The 20,093-nt window shown below is 44.2% G+C and overlaps 1 protein-coding gene across 1 annotated transcript in view; it reads right to left on the reverse strand.

Moving 5' to 3' along the window:
- SIGLEC1 (sialic acid binding Ig like lectin 1) overlaps window positions 1-19,490 on the reverse strand; it is a 34,299-nt gene extending 14,809 nt beyond the window's left edge. Inside the window, exons 1-11 of the mRNA XM_070756518.1 lie at window positions 19,381-19,490; window positions 17,300-17,389; window positions 15,028-15,387; window positions 14,157-14,453; window positions 13,381-13,644; window positions 11,717-11,971; window positions 9,301-9,600; window positions 8,252-8,506; window positions 3,407-3,709; window positions 1,556-1,813; window positions 198-500 (exon numbers count right to left, since the gene is read on the reverse strand). Coding sequence (XP_070612619.1) covers window positions 198-500; window positions 1,556-1,813; window positions 3,407-3,709; window positions 8,252-8,506; window positions 9,301-9,600; window positions 11,717-11,971; window positions 13,381-13,644; window positions 14,157-14,453; window positions 15,028-15,387; window positions 17,300-17,354 — 2,650 coding nt within the window. The 5' untranslated portion in view covers window positions 17,355-17,389; window positions 19,381-19,490. The remainder of the gene's footprint in view (window positions 1-197; window positions 501-1,555; window positions 1,814-3,406; window positions 3,710-8,251; window positions 8,507-9,300; window positions 9,601-11,716; window positions 11,972-13,380; window positions 13,645-14,156; window positions 14,454-15,027; window positions 15,388-17,299; window positions 17,390-19,380) is intronic.
- Between the last annotated feature and the right edge of the window lie 603 nt (window positions 19,491-20,093).

Here is a 20,093-nt window from a genome sequence, read left to right on the forward strand (position 1 = left end):
TAGGAATTCTGGGAGTTGAAGTCCACATGTCGTAGAAGAACCCCTGCTCTAGACTTTTAAGAGTGAAGAGCAGGCCCGTGTCTCCTTTTTTAGCCCAGCTGTCGCTCTGAAACAGTGACTAAATGAACCGTCGTAGGTCGAGGACTACAGACGAATGAACCCACGCCGCGAGAGCGAGTCCCAAAGCCAGCCCTCACTTTGCACCCTGAAGTACAGCTGCCTGGAGGTGACCCCGTGTGCGTTGGTGGCTGTAACGTTGTAGCTTCCTTCGTCTTCCGCAACGACTCCCGTCATCTCCACCCGCAGGGTGTTGGGCCCGGTTGTGATGCTGATCCGCGGAGAGGCTCCCTCCTTCTTTTCCTCGCTGGTGGCCAAGATGGTGCCTCCTTTCTGCAGAACCCAGCGGGCCGCAGGGTTGCTCTCCACCGAACACCGGAAGACGGCCACGGACCCCCTCTCGCTCTCCGTGAACACCGACACCCGGAGGTTTCTAGGCGCGTCTGGAACCAAAGAACATCCCTGTTTATAGCGGAACGACATCCGGCGGGAATAGCCACAGCCTTTCGACTTATATGCCGCTTCAGAGTGGTTTTACAGTCCTCTCTAAGCGGTTTACGGAGTCAACTTCTTGCCCCCAACAATCTGGGTCCTCATTTGACCCACCTGGGAAGGACGGAAGGCTGAGTCAATTGGAAGGAAGGAAGGAAGGAAGGAAAGAAGGGAGGGAAGGAGGGAAGGAAGGAAGGAGGGAAGGAAGGAGAGGAGGGAAGGAAGGAAGAAAAGGAAGGAAGGAGGGAAGGAAGGAAGCAAGGAAGGAAGGGAGGGAAGGGGGAAGGAAAAGAAAGAAAGAAAGTATATGTGTTCATGTGAACCCCATTAACTTTAGCATAGGAGAGAAGGAAGGAGGGAAGAAAAAAGAAAAGAAAGTATATGTCATGTGAACCCCCAACTGACATCAACATAGGAAAGAAGGAAGAAGAGGAGGAAAGAAAGAAAGAAAGAAAAAGAAAGAAAGAAAGAAAGAATATGTTCCTGCGTGAACCCCATTAACTTTTTCCAATTTTGTATGTGAATTTATAATTTGTAATACAATTTGTAATACAAATTATAAGTATTTATTTATTTATTTATTTATTTTTATTCAGATTTGTACAAGCAATCCTCGAGTTACGAACAGAATAATAACAGAGTTATTACCCAATTTCTATGGCTAAGTGAGACCACCGTCACTGCCCCAATTAGTCACATCATTGTTAAGCGAATAGGGCTGATCAGAAAGGGGGGGTCACATGACCCCCCCCCCAGGGGGGACACCTTGACCGCCATACCGGCATACAAATCCAATAAACTATAACTATATAAGTATGAGTCCATTGGCAGGCGTCTGAATTCTGATCACGTGACCCTCAGTCACATGATCCGTCCTAAGAAACGGCCCCGAGTCGCTTTTTCCTCGCGGCCGTCGTAACTTCGAGACGGTCGCTAACTGAGCGGCTGCAATTCGAGGATTACGAATACGTTGTTTTGAGTAGATACAGAGGGCCAGGGTTCTTACACAGCACCGAGAGCGCGGCCGAGCTGGAGGTCTTGCTGATTCCGGGATATTCCGCTCGGCATTTATACGCCCCGGCGTCCTGCACGGCTACGCGGTCGAAGATCAGGGCGTCCCCCGAGACCCCCGGCAGGCGGAGACCCTCCTTGAACCAGGAGTAGTTGGCCGAGGCTGCCGAGAGGTTGCCGCTGAGGACGCAGGACAGGCGGGCGGCCCCCCCTTCGTGGATTTCTGCCGACGGGGCGATGGCGATGCTGGCGGCTGGTTGGATGGAAGAAGAAGGGAAGGAAATAAGGGAAGGAAAGGAGGTGTCACTTCAACGTCAATTCTGAGAAAGCTTTGCCCTCCATCTCTCTGAGTTTGGTGGGTTTTTCCCTCCCCAGACGTTTTATTACCCATCTAGGTAACAATATCAGTATTAAAAGGGAGGGGGTTTGGAGAGAAGGAGGAGGAGGAGGAGACTGTGGGGTTCTTCATGTACTCCTAGCTGGATGGTTTTCTTGTAGACATTTCACAACCCAGCTAGGTAACGTCATTAATGCTAGAAGGGGGATGGTGTTTGTGGAGAGGAGGAGGAGGAGGGTAACTATGGGGTCCTTGCTGCTCTCTAAACCTGGTGGTTTCCACCACCACCCCCAACATTTTATTACCCATCTAGGTAACAACATCAGTGTTAAAAGGGAGGGGTTTGGAGAGAGGAGGAGGAGGGAGACAGACTATGCAGTCTTTGCTGTTCTCTAAACCTGGTGGGTTTTCCCCCCAGACGTTTTATTACCCATGTAGATAACAACATCAGTACTAGAAGGGAGGGGAGTTTGCTCTGTATTTACATAGAAGTGTTAGAGCAAGTCACTCTATATAAACAGAGAACAAACCCCACTTGAACATTCATGGCGTTACCTAGTTGACATGATAGACAAAAACTCTGGTTATTTTTGGACCCAGGGGCCAAAAGTTACCGTATTTTTGGGAGTATAAAATTCCTCCCTACAACAGGCTGAAAATTCTGGTGAGTCTTATACTCGGAATGTAGCTTTTTTTCAAAGCTTTTTCCCCCCAGCCCTAACTAGGTGCTAACAATCTTCCCAGCTCTTATCTTGCAAGTTCTTAGATTTTTAATCTTTGCAAAGAATCCTTTCCAAGCCCTTAAGTCTTTGCAAGGTTTTTTCATTTCTCTAACATGCTCCAAATGTTTTTTTCCCCCCAACCCTAACCAAGTGTTGGTGATTTTCCCAGTTCTTCCCAGCTTGCAAGCTTTTTCATTGTTACTCTCTGCAAAGAATGTTTTCCAAGTCTTAAGTCTTTGCAGGGGTTTTTTCATTGCTCTAACTTGCTCTGAGTAAGTTTCTTTCCAGCCCTAATCAAGTGCTAACAATGTTCCCAGCTCTTACCAGATTGCAAGCTCTTTCATTGTTACTCTCTGTAAAGAATGTTTTCCAAGCCCTAAGTCTTTGTAGTTTTTTCCCATTGCTCTCTTTACTCCAGATGTTTCTTTCCAGGTACTATTGATGTTCCCAGCTCTTACTGGCTTGCAAACTCCTTCATGGTTACTCTTTCTGAATAAGGTTTTTTTTAAGTCCTAACCTGGGGATAAAATAATGTGTGGAAGCTGACGAGACTAAGGACGCTTTTCTTTTCCCTATTTTCCTCCCCGAAAACTGAGGTGCGTCTTATACTCTGAAAAATACAGTAGTTGAAAACAAATTACAGATTTAAGACAAGGAAATGGCTGTTCCCCAGTGTTATACTTATTTTGTAAAATATTTTAGATATCCGCTCCCGTCTTCTCCCAATTCTACCCAATTTTCGGCTCAGGTTTGCCCCCTAACCGGAGTGGGGAAGAAGTAAACCCACTTTCTGCAGTGAAGTCCACGGTGGTCTTGGCATCTCCGTAGTGGTTTTGAGCCGAGCAGGTGTATTCCCCTTCGTCGTCCAGGCTCAGCCGTCGGATGGTCACCTCCAGGGTGTTATGCGAGGAGGCCACCTGGATCCTTGGGTCAGGGGCCGGCCGGTTGGGGTCGTTGGAAGCCATGAGGGTGTCGCCCTTGTAGAGAGCCATCTCGGAGGGAGGGTCGCTGTCCACGGTGCACTGGATGATGCCCAGCTGCCCACCTTGGGTCTCCAGGAGAGAGGTCACCGTGGGCAGCCTGGGGGGATCTTGGGTGGGTGGGGAGACACAAAAGGAAGAGAGGTGGGCGGGGCTGCAAGGCCAGAGAGATTTCAATCTGAGCGGTCTCCCAAGGTCGGACCCTCTTGCCCTCCGTTTTGGGACTCTGAGGCTGCCCAGAGGCCTCGGTCTCAGATAACAGGGAATGAAAGCTTAGTGTTTGGTTTAGTTTAAACTGTTCACTGTTCTCTCTCTCTGTCTACTTCTCTCCATCCATCCATCTATCTATCCCTCCGTACGTATCTGTCTATCTATCTGTCTACCTATCCAACCAGCAATCCAGCCATCCATCTATCCATCCATCTATCTCTACATCATTGTCCGTCTGTCTGTCTATCTATCCACCAGTATCCGTCTGTCTGTCTATCTGCCTATCTATCTATTTTATTTTATTTATTTATTTATTTATTTATTTTGTCCAATACACAATGAGGGTTTTAGTTGGTATACATATATATACACATAGTAAAATACATGATGAAGGTCATAGAGGAGATACTCATAGTAAAATATATCTAAGAAAGAATAGAAAAGAAGATATAGGAATAGAACATATCAATGAAAGATTAGAAGAAGAGATATAGGAATAGAAGAAAGGTATAGGAGATATAGGAGAGCAATAGGACAGGGGATGGAAGGCACTTTAGTGCACTTGTACTCGATAGATAGATAGATAAATAGATAGATAGGATAGAGAGAGAGAGAGATACTAGAGAGAGAGAGAGAGAGACTATAGATAGAAAGATATCTATCTATCTATCTATTTTTTCTGTGTATATATATACAGTATATATATATATATATATATATATATATATATATATATATATATATATCACAAAAACATGTGAGATATATATATATATATATATAAATAAATATAATAAACATGTGACACATATGTATATGTGTATATATATAAATATAAATATAAATATATATAAACAAATATATAAATAAATATAATAAACATGTGACACATATATATATGTGTATATATATAAATATAAATATAAATATATATAAACATGTGACACATACAGATAGAATTGTCGGCTATCAATAAAATTAACTGCCTTGGAAATGGCCCTGGGTTGGGCCGAGAGGCAAAAAAGGAGCTGTGATGTTCCTTCAATATACCAGGGTGATTCGACACAAAATGTAACCCTTTCCTGGTACAGAGCTGAAGGGATTGGATACTGTAGCCTAGAGGATAATTCTCTGCCTTACAAGGCAAAGGTTGCAGGTTCAAGTCCCAGTGGGTATGGCTAGCTGATGAGGCCAAAATAAGGCCGAAATAGATCTATCCTAGTCTCCCTTAATTTTCAAATTCAGCTTAAACATGTGACATATATATATATATATATATATATATATATATATATATATATATATATATTTGTTTTCGTAAATTTTCACGGGTATATGTATGTAGATTGTTCTGAGTTCGGGTTTTGCCCTGTGTAATGTTTTGCATGTCTATGCGACGTTTCGGCGAAATCACATTCACCATCATCAGGCTGGAGTTCCAATCTTTGTGTTTTTGCAAATGAATATTAGCAACTGACATTTCTTCTTAGCATGTAGTGTGGGGGTGGAGATTTGCTTTGAATGTAGCAAATAGATTGGGTGACTATGCTTCAGTGATCTGATTGGTTGGTGTAATCATGGTTATTAGAAGGAATGGCATGAAGATTATGAAGTGTTTTCTTTAAGGCTGATTTCCAAATATAAAATTCTAAAATCATAATAATTAAAGGATTGACATATTGATTATAATGAAGTGTTTATTTTGTTTAAGGCTGGTTTCCAAATCTCTGGCAGGCGCGAGGTATCATCCCTTTTATTTAAACAAAAGGATCTCTTTTCAATTTCGATAGCTTCTAGAGAGATTCTTCTATATAAATTCTCTGTTTTGTGGAGTAATTTAGTTTTTTCAAAGTCAATTTCGTGCCCTGTTCTTTTAATGTGCTGGACAAGGGAGGAGGTCTTCTCCTGTTTCTTGACTGCATTCATATGTTCTGCCATGCGCTGGCTCACTCTTCGGTTAGTTTGTCCAATGTATGTGGCTGCACATGTTTTGCAAGGGATTTCATAGATTCCTTGGTATTCTAATTGGATTTTATCTTTGGGGCTCCTTAGGATATTAGATATTTTTTGGTTAGTGCAAAATGAGGTTTTGATGTTATGTTTTTGTAGAATTTTACTAATTTTATCCGTGGTGCCTTTGATGTAAGGAAGGATGGTGGTGCCATTGTCCTGTTCTTGATCTTGTTTTTTGGGGGGTGTCTCTTTATTGATTATGATTGTGTTATTGTTTTCTCTTTGAATCCATTAGAAATTAGTACATCTTTGAGTTTGTTCAATTCAGTTTTTAAGTGCTCATGGTCAGCTAAGCGTTTGGTTCTGGTGATGAGAGTTTTGGCCACTGAGGTGATTTGTGCGGGGTGGTGGTGTGAGTGTGCATTTAGATAACGGTTGGTATGGGTTTTCTTTTGGTAGATAGTATGTCCTAGGCTGCCATTGGGTTTTTTATAGACCAGTACATCTAGAAAGGGAAGTTGATCATTGATTTCTGTTTCCATAGTAAACTGTATTTTGGGGTGTAGGCTGTTGAGATGAGTGAGGAAATTGTCTAGTTTTTCTTTACCATGTGGCCAAATTACAAAGGTATCATCAACATATCTCAGCCAAAGTTTGGGTTTGTATTTGGCTTGCTCTAAAGCATTATTTTCGAAATATTCCATATAGAGGTTGGCTATGACAGGTGATAGAGGTGATCCCATGGGGGCTCCCTCTATTTGTTTATATCTTTGTTCATTATAGATGAAGTATGTATTGGTCAGGCAGTGGTTGGTAAGGTCTAGGATATATTTGGGGGGTTTGTGTTTGTCTTGGATAGCTGTCAAGGCTTCTGTAATAGGTATTTGTGTGAACAGGGACACGACATCGAAACTTACAAGTAGGTCATCGGGTTGTAGGTTTTGTTTTTTAATTATTTGTATAAAGTGGGATGAATTTTGAACATATGAGGTAATAGTTTCTGTATATGGTTGAAGGTATTTGGCTAAAAATTTGGCAAGGTTTTGTAGAGGGGAGCCTATAGAACTGACTATTGGCCTGAGAGGTATTCCTTCTTTGTGTATTTTTGGAAGGCCATAGAGTTTTGGACATATGGAAGATTTTTCTCTGGGGATGATTTTTTGCTGGATTTCTTCGCTGATGGGAGAGGCCTTGATTTTAGATTTGGTGGTTTTTTCTAGGTAGGTGGTAGGATCTGTGCTTAGGAGTTTGTAGGCCGGGTTTTGTAGTAGATTTGTCATTTTTTCCTTGTATTCTGCTGTGTTCATTACTATAGTGGAGTTTCCTTTATCAGCTGGGAGGATTATTATATCCTGGTTTTTCTTTAGATTGATAAGTGCCTCTCTTTCTTCCTGCTGTATGTTGCTTTTTGGAGGTTTACTAGAGCACAGAATATTAGTGACTTGGAGTCTGATTTTGTTAGCAGTATCTGGGTTGATTTTATGTAAAGTTGTTTTTATATTTTATATTTGGAAATCAGCCTTAAAGAAAACACTTCATAATCTTCATGCCATTCCTTCTAATAACCATGATTACACCAACCAATCAGATCACTGAAGCATAGTCACCCAATCTATTTGCTACATTCAAAGCAAATCTCCACCCCCACACTACATGCTAAGAAGAAATGTCAGTTGCTAATATTCATTTGCAAAAACACAAAGATTGGAACTCCAGCCTGATGATGGTGAATGTGATTTCGCCGAAACGTCGCATAGACATGCAAAACATTACACAGGGCAAAACCCGAACTCAGAACAATCTACATATATATATATCCGACATAAGAAAAAACATATATATATATATATATATATATATATATATATATATATATATATATATATATATATATATATATATGTAGATTGTTCTGAGTTCGGGTTTTGCCCTGTGTAATATTTTGCATGTTTATGCAACGTTACATATATATATATATATATATATATATATATATATATATATATGTATGTATGTATGTATGTATGTATGTATATATATATATATATATTATCTGTCTGTCCGTCCTTATTTCCTTCCTTCCTTCCTTCATTCATTCATTCATTCCATCTATATCTTTATCTGTCTGTGTGTCTATCTCTTTGTTTGTTTGTCTGTCTGACTATCTATCATCTATCTACCTACTTACCTACCTACCTATCCGTCCATCCCTCCATCCTTCCATCTATATTATTGTCTGTCCATCCTTATTTCTTTCCTTCCTTCCTTCCTTCCTTCCTTCCTTCCTTCCTTCCTTCCTTTATTCATTCATTCATTCATTCATTCCATCTATATCTTTGTCTGTGTGTCTATCTCTCCATTTGTCTGTCTATCTATCATCTATCTACCTACTTACCTACCTACCTACCCGTCCATCCATCCATCCTTCCATCCATCTATATCATTGTCTGTCTCTCTCTCTCCATATCCCCTCGGGGGGAGGCACTTACAGAGCACGCGCAGAGCGATGGGGGCTGAGAGGTGGCTCCCTTCCTTGTTCTCGGCCACACAGTGGAAGCTCCCGGCGTCTTCTCTGGCCACGGCTGGGAAGACCAGGCTGTCCTTCTGGCCTTGCTCTACCCATTGGGCATTCTTGTACCAGGTGTAGGTGGTCTCTTCCTCACCCCCCACGGTGGTGAGGCAGGTCAGGGTGACTCTCTGGCCTTCCGCCAGCTTGCCCGAGGGGCTGGCCACCACCTTGGCAGCTGTAAGTAGTAGAGGGAGGAGGAGGGGAGGAGAAGAGTGTTACTACCAGCCCTACACAGTGGAGCAACTTTAGAACATCCAACTCTCATATTGATAAGTGTATATAAGAATTTATAATTTCATGAATGAGAATGTAGAATTGAAATGATGCTTGTCCCATTTTAAGAGCTATCTTGTCACCGTTGTTAACTGAATCCCTGCAAGTGTTATAAGTTTCTTCCCAGAAAGTCTGGGCTTTCTAAGGAGGCTTTGTTCCCATTGCAACAACCCCGCCACTATGTTACTACTATGTACGTAACAGGTTGGGTTTGGCAATGTATAAATAAGCCAACAATGAATGCTTGTATGTATTGAAGCACTATAGCTTTAAGCGTTAGTGTTGGAGATGGCCACAAGAGGGAGCCAGAAGCGTGATTCTTTCTCTGTGTTTTTTCTGCCCATTTGTGCTGATTCATTGGGACTGCTGTAGTAAGAATTGTGAATTCGATGATAGTTTATGTATTTGTAAGGTGTACAAGAAAGACTTGTAATATTATTAATGTATTGAGAGTTATTGACTGTTTTGACTGTGTATGATTGGACTGTTCAACTTGACTATGATATTTGCTAAAGTAAACACTACTTATACACTATAATGTATTTGGTTTGTATGACGGAACCGTTACCCCTATCTCCTGGCTACCTGCTGGATATCGGCTGGAATTCTACGTTTCCTTTGCCCATGTGCATCCTTGACAACTCGGGATCACTCTGCACACTCCTTAACAAACCACACACACACACAAAAACATACTTTGGCTCCTGAAGAAGCTGGAGGTGGTGGCATTCCCGTACTTGTTGGTAGCCACACACTGGTACTCGCCCTCGTCTTCTGGCGTGATCTTCCGGATCTCCAGCTTCAAGGAGTTGCGTGTGGCCGTGATACTGATCCGTTGGTAGGGCGCCGAGTGGGAACTGGTGGTGGCCAGGAGTCGCCGGTCCCGGAAGAGGCTCAGGGTGGACTGGGGGTTGCTGTCCACTGTGCAGTGGACAATGGCCAGCTGGCCCTTCTGGGTCTCTTGGAACAAAGCCAGGGAGGGCGAACGTGGAGGATCTGCGGAGGGGAAAGAGGGTTAGGCTGGGCTGTGGAAGAAGGTGGTGCATCATGGGTTTTGGGTCTCTGGGGATGTCTAAAGTTGTGCTTCGCTGGTGGTGGCTTTAAGACGGGGTGGACTTCCCAGAATTCTCCAACTACAAGGGTCGGCCAGAAAGTAATGCACCACATTTTTCCCCTAAACAATGATTTATTGAACACAGTGAAATTTACACACAAGAAAGAACGATGTTTCTTCTACACTCCCTATTTTTCCACGTAATCTCCGTCCCATTCTATTGCCTTCCTCCAGCGAGACACAAGTCGTGTATGCCCTGTCGGTACCACTCCTTGTTCTGGTCACGAAGCCATTTCCGTCTTCTAATGGCCTCACCCTCTGTGCCCAGCGACTAACCGTACTTCTGTTGACTGCCGATTCTCCATAAACTGTACAGAAAGGTTTGTGAATGTTCCCAACAGTTTCTTTTGCCGCAGTGAGAAATTCAATGACGACACACACTGCTTGTAATGTACGTCATTTACACGGCTGCAGATACACTCTCTGTCTGAATAAATGCTAAATTTACACACACACTCCTGACCACTCAAATAATGTAGATCTAAAGTTTTGGATTTGTACCATTATTGTAGGCTGAGGAAAGAAATGTGGTGCATTACTTTTTGGGTGACCATCGTAGCTGGCTGGAGAATTCTGGGAGTTGAATAAATAAATACTTAATTGTCATTGTATGTGTATACACAGTATACACATACAACAAAAGTCACATGATGTGAGAGACCACTCCCAACACACATAACAATCCCAAAAAATTAAATTATTATTACATTTTTTAAAAACTGCCCCACCCACCACAAATTCCCTGCTCTGAACCACCCAAAAATTTACACAACAGACCAAGTATGAGAGTCGCCCAGAAAATAATGCACCACATTTTTTTTCTCAGCCTACAGTAATGGTACGAATGCGAAACTTTAGATAGACATTATTTGAATTGTCAGGTGTGCGTGTGTAAATTTTGCATTTCTTCAGATGGATAGCGTAGGTGCATCTGTGTTTTGAAATGGCCTCTGTAAGGGATGTATGTTACAAGCAGCGTGTCCTCATTGAATTTTTCACTGCGGGGAAAGAAACTGTTGGGAACATTCATAAATGTTTGTGTAGAGTTTATGGAGAATCTGCACTCGACAGAAGTACGGTTAGTCGCTGGGCCATTAGAGGCAATTTGCACAGTGCAGAAATGGCTTCGTGGCCAGAACAAGGAGTGGTACCAACAGGGCATCCACACCCTTGTGTCTCGCTGGAGGAAGGCCACAGAACGGGACGGAGATTACATGGAAAAATGGGGAGTGTAGAAGACACATCATTCTTTCTTGGGTGTAAGTTTCGTTGTGTTCAATAAATAATTGTTGAAGAAAAAAAATGTGGTGCATTACTTTCTGGGCGACCCTCAGAAAATTCCCAAGGTGGAGAAACAATTTTGGCCTGGAAGCACGAAACCACGAGTAACAACTTCTCCGCCTGCATTGATAAACGGCTGGAATTCAGCCTGCTTATTTTTACAACTTGGCTGCAAAGCTAATGAATCCTGGGTCTCGTTTGGCCTCGTGCAGCAACTCCCCAGTAAATGTAATTTAAAACAGGCAGCCATCCGTCTTTCCGGCGCCAAATGTATTTTACATATGGGGGGGGGGGTGGTTGCGGAGGGAGTAGACCTCCTTATTTTCACAGTTCCCGAAGTATTGGAAACCGAACTGTCTTGTGGGGGGTGGGGCAAGATAGAGTGGCTGCCCCCCATTAATGATAATGATGATGATGACAATAAAAATAAAATGAAATAAAATAAATAAAATAAAATAAAATAAAATAAAATAAAACAAAACAAAACAAAACAAAATAAAATAAAATAAAATAAAATAAATAAATAAATAAAATAAAATAAAATAAAATAAATAAAAAATAAAATAAAATAAAATAAAATAAAATAAAAATAATAGTAGAAGTAGAAGTAATAATAGCAACAATAATAATATTAGTATGCAACCTCGAAGGGCTGGTTTTTGATAGCCAGGTTTCTGCAAAGACAAAACAAACACACAAAGAATTGTCCAAACTTACAGAGGATGGTCAAGCTCACGGCGGAAGAGGTCTCGCTTCCTTTATCGTTCTGGGCTTTGCAGGTGTAGTAGCCCGTGTCACCCACGGCCACCTCCTGGAAGGTCAAGATGTGGGCAGAGCCTTCCTTGAACCAGATGTTGTTCTTGAACCAGCTGTAGTGGACCTCCTGCTGGTCTTCTCCGGGCACCTCGCACGTCAAAGTGACCGACTCGCCTTCTCTGATGCTGGAGGAAGGACTGACCGATAGTATGGCGGCTGGGAAAGTTGAAGGAAACGGGGTTGTAAGCCATCGTGGAGTGGAGAGACTCCCTAACTTGGCCACTTTTAAGACTCAGCATGTTTTAAGAGAGTGGACTTCAACTCCCAGAATCCCCTGGAAACCGCCATCTTGAAATGGGAACGGGGAGGGGAGTCCATCCTACTTCAGGTCCCATCAGCCCCTGTAGGCCATCGAGACAAGATTGATGAAGTAGAGACTTGGTGCTATGCTTGTAATATATAAGTGTTGAAGTCTACTCATCTTAAAGCATGCCGGCTGGGGGATTCTGGGAGTTGAAGTCCACCCCTCTTAAAGCATGCTAGCTGGGGGATTCTGGGAGTTGCTCAACAGGTCTTAAAAGTTGCTAACCTGGGACAACCCGGGCCTCGAAGTGACCCTAAAAGCTTATATTGGCGGCATATCAGTTTTAAGTAATGAATTACAGTGGTGCCTCTATCTAAGAAGGCCTCTACTTACAAACTTTTCTAGATATGAACCGGGTGTTCAAGATTTTTTTGCCTCTTCTCAAGAACCATTTCCCACTTACAAACCCGAGCCTCTGAAACTGTAACCGGAAAAGGCAGGGAGAAGCCTCCCTGGGGTCTCTCTAGGAATCTCCAGGGAGGAAACAGGGCTGGTAAAGGCGGGGAGAAGCCTCCATGGGGCCTCTTTAGGAATCTCCAGGGAGGAAACAGGGCCGGAAAAGGCAGGGAGAATCCTTCGTGGGGCCTCTCTAGGAATCTCTGGGGAGGAAACAGGGCTGGAAAAGGAGGGGAGAAGCCTCCGTGGGGTCTCTCTAGGAATCTCCTGGGAGGAAACAGGGCCGGAAAAGGCAGGGAGAAGCCTCCGTGGGGTCTCTCTAGGAATCTCCAGGGAGGAAACAGGGCTGGTAAAGGCGGGGAGAAGCCTCCATGGGGCCTCTTTAGGAATCTCCAGGGAGGAAACAGGGCCGGAAAAGGCAGGGAGAATCCTTCGTGGGGCCTCTCTAGGAATCTCTGGGGAGGAAACAGGGCCGGAAAAGGAGGGGAGAAGCCTCCATGGAGCCTCTCTAGGAATCTCCGGGGAGGAAACAGGGCCGGAAAAGCCGGGGAGAAGCCTCCGTGGGGCTTCTCTGGGAATCTCCGGGGAGGAAACAGGGCCGGAAAAGGCAGGAAGAAGCCTCCGTGGGGCCTCTTTAGGAATCTCCTGGGAGGAAACAAGGCTGGAAAAGGCAGGAAAAAGCCTCCGCGGGCCCTCTCTAGGAACCTCCTGGGAGGAAACAGGGTTGGAAAAGGCAGGGAGAAGCCTCCATGGGGCCTCTCTAGGAATCTCTGGAGAGGAAACAGGGCCAGAAAAGGTGGGGAGAAGCCTCCCGCTTTGGGTCCCGGTGTCTGTCACCTGCTGAGGTGCAGTTGTGGGTACTCACCGAAGATGGGCAGGGCCACCCCTTCAGCCTCCCCGCTGCCCAGGGCATTTTCTGCCTCGCAATGGTAGCGCCCGTAGTCCTTGAGGGAGGCCTGTTGGATGGTCTTCACCTGCTCCGTCCCGCAAGGGAGGCCGTCCTTGAACCACCGGAAGGCCGTCGGCTCTGGGTAGCTGCTGGTGACGGTGCAGGTCAGAGACACGGCCTCACCCACGCGGATGTTCTGGGAGGGGGGCTCGAGGGTCACCTGGAGGCCTTTGGGGGCATCTAGGAAAGGGCAAAACAGAAGGGAAATCCATCACTCCTGGTGATTGGCGCAAAGGCACCCAGCTGGTTTTCATGCCTAAGGCGGGGCTAGAATTCACCGTCTCCTGGTGATTGGCTCACAGTCATCCAATGGGCTTTCATGCCTAAGGCGGGACTAGAACTCACCGTCTCCTGGTGATTGGCTCACAGTCACCCAATGGGCTTTCATGCCTAAGGCGGGACTAGAACTCACTGTCTCCTAGTGATTGGCCCAAAACCATCCATCCAGCTTTCATGATCAAAGGCAAAACCTGAACTCAATAGCTCCAGCTTTTTAGCCTGGTGTGCCTTCACCACTAGACCAAATTGATATTTATTGATATTTATCAATAGATCCTTATTTACAGGAGCTGAAATTATGGATAGGAGATGCTAATGGCGCTGGTAGCTCAGTCCATTTCAGCGTGATGGCCTTCCAGGTTTGGCCAAAGTGAGGCGGAGATAATCCAGGCAGTTGGAACTACCCTACTCACGTTTTACGTGGAGAGTAATCTCCCCTCTGGCCTTCTGGGTCCCGACCGATGCTTCGCAGGCCAACTTCTGTTGGTGGTTCTGCCAGGTCAGCGTCGTTTGGAGACTTTGCTCAGCGATGGCTGCCCGGGTGTCCAGCTGGACCGTTCCTGAGACGTATGAGGTCTCAGGGTCATAGCCAAACCATTTCAGGGAGCTGGGGTCGTAGGGACAGACGTACGGAGTGGAACACTTAAAGTTTGCCGGGACACCTTCTCTAACGTCTCCAGGAGCATGGATGGAGGGCATATCAGGGGTATCTGAGGAAAGAAACAGAGCGAAGGGATGAATTTTGGAATGGCCTGAAGAAGACCTCTTATCCCCACTGGCCATGTTGTAGTCCAGGGGTTCAATATCCAATATTCCAATATCTCAGGGGTGGCCACAAAGAAGAGGGAGTCAAGCTATTCTCCAAAGCAAAAGTAAAAGAAAGAGAGACAGAGAGACAGAGAGAAAGAGAGAGAAAGAACATTTAAAAAGTATATTTTGGATGTTCAGTCATAGTAAATACAGAGGGAAATTGTATCTCTTTGGAGAAAGGAGAGGCCAGGCACCCGAACCCTAACCCTTGACATGAGTGACATCAAGTTGGCCACCTTTAAGCCAGTCACATGACCTTTAAGCCACCACCCTGGTCACATGATCGTCAAGCCATTCCCACCTGATCACATGGTCAGCAAAGCCACACCCACAAAGTAAGCCACACCCACAGTGTGGTAGTTAAAATTTTTGCAGCCTTTCACTGAACGTTTGAGTTAACTTCAGAGGAGTTTGTCGTTTGCGGGCAGCCTGGTCACGTGGTTCCATCCACGGTTGGAGAAGTAGACCACCTACCAGTGATGGTCAGCTGGATTTGCTTCTTCTCTGTCCAACTATTCGCGTTGACAATCTCGAACCGGAAGGAATACTGGCCTGCGTCCTCCTTCGTCAAGTGTCGCAGGGCCAGGGTGCAGTTGCGTTCAAGGGGGTCTCCCAGCAGTTCAGTGCGGCTTCGAAAGCGAGCATCGGCCTTCTCCGGGCTGCCGGAGTGGAAAATGGTGTCCGGTTCATTACTGGTTGATTTGTACCAGATGGCCACGATACCGTTTGTGGCAGAGACACCATTGGGGAAGGCGAAGGTACAGGGAAACACAACGCAAGAATCCTTGATGGACGACAGGCGTTCTGGATAAGTGGCTGACCAAGCAGCCGAAACTGCAGAAGAAGGAGAAGAAGAGGAGAAATAAAAGAATCACAGAGTTGGAAGGGATCTTGGAAGTCTTCGAGGCCAGTGATAGTGATTTTTTTTCAGCTCGGGTGCCAAATGCAATGCCCTCCCCCAACCATGCATATGCACAACCCCCTATGCACCCCTCCCATTGCACATGCGTACAGATCTCACTGAAGCCTTTGGACTTCCGGTAGGCCTGTTGGGCTGTTTTTTGCTGAGGGGCGTGCAGTTTGCAGACATAGCCCATATCAACAAAGGTATCCCAGCCACGAAAGCTGACACCAGACCCAGAACAACACAGGACGCTACCACCAATCACCCTCGCCGGACCCAAACCCACACCCACCCTACAGACAAAATATAACCACCACTCAGAAGCCAAAACACAGCAGCATCTCCAACTGCTGCACCTCCCTCTGACACACTCACAAAGCAAACTGTCACACATCATAAACAATGACCAGACCACAAACTCGCAGCCAAACCAAAACCCAGGATGTTACTCCACAGACACACATTACAAAACAGCTGACTAGTCTGCAGGCTCCAACTGCCACAACTACTCAGGATATCACCCCTAATCTGCAAACATTATTTATTTATTTATTTATTTATTATTCAGATTTGTATGTCGCCCCTCTCCGCAGACTCGGGGCGGCTCACATTAACTAATCAGCATACATCAATTGCACCAATTACTCAAGGTGTTATCCCACCAACGCACCAGGAAGTGCCAACACAGCTTGCAGCAGCTGAACCAGCACTCCACACCCACCCACCAGTATTTATAGAGGGAAGGCAGCTCAGACCACGCTTTGCTCGCCCGAGCACAAGGCCGAAAGCACCAGCCTGAAGATGACGAGTGTGACCTCATCAAAACATCTCCAGGAATCTCTGAAATGTACATGGGGAGAAACCTGAATATGCCAAGACCGTCATACCTGTATTTTGTATAAATGTTAGTGTGTTGTTTAATTCTTTGTATTGATATTTTCTGTTGCTTTGGGTGTGTATTGTATATTTCTTTTGTTTTTAATGTAAATAACTTAATAAATGTTGTGGTTAGCTCTGGCCCCTAGCTCCTGCCCCAAGGACTGTGGATGTGGGGGAGACATCCACATGCTGCAGGCCTGTTTTCCCCCCCGGTGGAATCTGCTGATGAAGGCTCCTCTGACCAAGAAGACATGAGTGACAGGGAGGAGGAGAGTGGGGCAGACAGCTCAGAAGGAGATCAATTATCTAGCTCCTCCTTGGATTCGGAACAAGAGTTAATGATACAGCCATGCATGCGGAGAGCGATGCATAGGCCACAACAACTGAGAGATTATTATCAAAGAAAATGAGGCCACCTGTGGTTGGGTGGGGCTGTGGTCATTAGTGAGGCTGCTATAAAGAGCAGCCTGTGGGTTTGGCCATTGTGGAGGATTATCTGATCGTTGTGTTTCGTGACTGCTTTACTGACTTTGACCTTTTGTGTGCTGATTTTTCCCCGCTTTGAAACTAAACCAGAGCCAAGTGTGTTTCACTTTGTGAAAGAAGAAGGACTGTGAATTGCCTCACAGCTGCAAGCTAAGTATCACAGAACTGATAAGGGACTTGTACAAATTACCAGTTTGTTTGGAGACAAGTGCTCTTGGCTATACCAAAAGAGGGCTTAGTTTAAGTGAATTTTCATTATAAAGAACATTGTTTTGAATTTTCAAACGTGTGTGTGTCTGAAATTTGTACCTGTGAATTTTCGGGAGGAGTCTACCGGAGAGCCCGACAGAACAATAAATAACCCCTAAGGGCTACCATAAGTGCTCAATGCAGGTAGTCCTTAGACTTTGGAGCACAAGCGAGCGCAAAATTACTGTCGCTAGGCAAGACGGTAGTTTAGAAACTCGGCTAACATACCTGGGGAAACATACCCAGCAAACAGCACAAAGACGAAGATGAAGAGGAGGCTCATTGTGACTTCCGAGCGTGACTCCCACCTCTGAAAACCTACCGAGGGAAGCAAAACCCAGACATGGTCAGAGGCAACGTTTATTTATTTATTTATTTATTAGAGTTGAAAGGGACCTTGCAGGTCATCCAGTCCAACCCTCTGCTTAAGCAGGAAATCTTACAGCACCCCAGCCAAATGAGAGTCCAATCTCCTCTTGGAAATGTCCAGAGATGAGGTTGATGATGATAATAATAATAATAATAATAATAATAATAATAATAATAATAATTTATTAGATTTGTATGCTGCCCCTTTCCAGAGACTCGGGGCGGCTCACAACAATAATAATAATAACAATATGACAGTGTAACAAATCTAATATTTAAAAGAAAGCATCTAAAAACCCATCATTTAAAAACCATACAACACAAGCATAACATACATAAAACTATATAAGCCTGGGGGAGATGTCTCAATTCCCCCTGCCTGGAGATATAGGTGGGTCTTAAGCAATTTACGAAAGACAAGGAGGGTGGGGGCAGTTCTGATCTCTGGGGGGAGTTGATTCCAGAGGGCTGATTGGCAGTTCTGTGTTAGAAAAAACTTCAGAAGGAGGAGGAGAAGGAGGAAGGATAAAGGAAGAAGAAGAAGAAGAAGAAGAAGAAGAAGAAGAAGAAGAAGAAGAAGAAGAAGAAGAAGAAGAAGAAGAAGAAGAAGTAGTAGTAGTAGTAGTAGTAGTAGTAGTAGTAGTAGTAGTAGTAAAAGGAGGAGGCTTGTCTAAGAAAACTGTGTGTAGCTTTTGAGGTTTGCTCCTAATATCTCTGGCCATGGTTGACATTGAGCAGGGCAGCTGTGTTTAGTCTACGTAGCTAAAATCAGGAGAAGACATTTTCAAACTGGCATCGGTTTTATCACAAGGCATCAGGTTCTTATGATAAGCCGCAGCTCACAAAAGCTGAGTCATAAAATTTGCTGCTCCAAATAAGAGCTACGGGGATTCCTGGTTTCCACCCCACCCAATCTATGTTCCAAACAGGAGATGGATAGATAGAGTGGATGGAGGAATTGTGGATGAATGGAGAGAAAGAGACAGATAGATGGACGGACGGACGGACGGACGGACAGATAGGTGATAGACATATAGGTAGGTAGATAGATAGATAGATGATAGATAGATAGATAGATAGATAGATAGATAGATAGATAGATAGATAGATAGAGTTGTCCAAGTGTGGATGATGACGACGATGACAATAATAATAATAATAATAATAATAATAATAATAATAATAATAATAATAATATTATAACATAATAATAATAATATAATAATCCAGGTCTCCGGAGAAGGGTGGTATACAAGTCTAATAAATAATAATAATAATAATAAAACTCACTCCATAGTGTCCACCCCTAACCCCCAACATTTTTCCCTTAGACTTTCCACGATTGACCTCTCCAAGTTTCTAAGAGGTCAGTAAAGGGTTTGCATAAGTGCCGTAGGGTGCCTCCTGTCCCCTGTCCAATTATCTCTCCTATATCTCATATTTCTTTTCTTCTTTTCATATATCTCTGTATCTCCTCCTTTATCCTCCACTGATGTATTGTATTTTATTATTATATCTTCACTCCTATCCTTCCTTCCTTCCTTCCTTCCTTTCTTTCTCTCTCTCTCTCTCTCTTCCTTCCTTCCTTCCTTCCTTTCCTCTCTTTGATATATATTACCATATGGTTAATCTCATTAACCTTCATTATGTATTGGACAAAATAAATAAACTTGTTGATTGCTCTCACCGTCAGAAAGTTCCTCCTTACTTCCAAGTTGAATCTCTCCTCGGTCAGCTTCCATCCATTGATCCTTGTCTGGCCTTTGAGAACTTTGGAAAAATAGCCTGGCCCCCTCCTCTCAGTGGTGGCCCCTCAAATATTTGAAGACTGCTATCATGTCTCCCTTGAGCCTTCTCTTCGCTAGACTATCCATGCCCAGTTCCTGCAACCTCTCTTCTAGGTTACCTCAAGAAGAACCAGAAGCTGAGGTCCACCTTACCTTCTCAAAGACGGCAGCGGCTTCTGCCCTGGGGCTCCTGTGGAACTCTCAGCCTCAAGACGGAGATGCTCGGAGACTCTAGGTGAGATGCTCATCTGATTCTGAGGTCCATGGGGTGCAGAGGAGAATGTGTGGCTTCCTCTTCGGGGCAGATTTATTCCCCTCTGTTTTCAGGAAGTCCCTTAGGGGCTGTCAGCTGTTTTTATCCCCTCCGTGGCTTCTTCACATACTTTCCTCGCTGGACGTCAGTTCCTGGGAGAGGAAGCAGGCGGGGTGGCTGTGATCTGTTTCTCGAGGTCAACTTGATGGTTGGGGGGGTGGGTAGGTTCTCTCCAGCGGTGGAAGAAGGAGGCCACCCAATGAGCTCCTGCACCAACCCTTGACTTATTTTTATTTATTTATTTTATTTATTTATTTTGTCCAATACACAATGAGAGTTGTAGTGGGTATATATATATGTGTGTGTGTGTGTGTGTGTGTGTGTGTGTCAAATGTTTTTTTAGCTGGAATTTTAAAATTAAGGGAGACTAGGATGGTCCCATTTCGGCCTTGTTCTTGTATATACACATAGTAAAATACATGATGAAGGTTATAGAGGAGATACTCATAGTAAAATATATCTAAGAAAGAATAGAAGTTATAGGAATAGAACGTGTCAATGAAAGAATAGAAGAAGAGATAGAGGAATAGAAGAAAGGTATAGGAAATACAGG

Source organism: Erythrolamprus reginae, chromosome 7 (genome assembly GCF_031021105.1).
Source record: "Erythrolamprus reginae isolate rEryReg1 chromosome 7, rEryReg1.hap1, whole genome shotgun sequence".
Taxonomy (NCBI): Eukaryota; Metazoa; Chordata; class Lepidosauria; order Squamata; family Dipsadidae; genus Erythrolamprus; species Erythrolamprus reginae.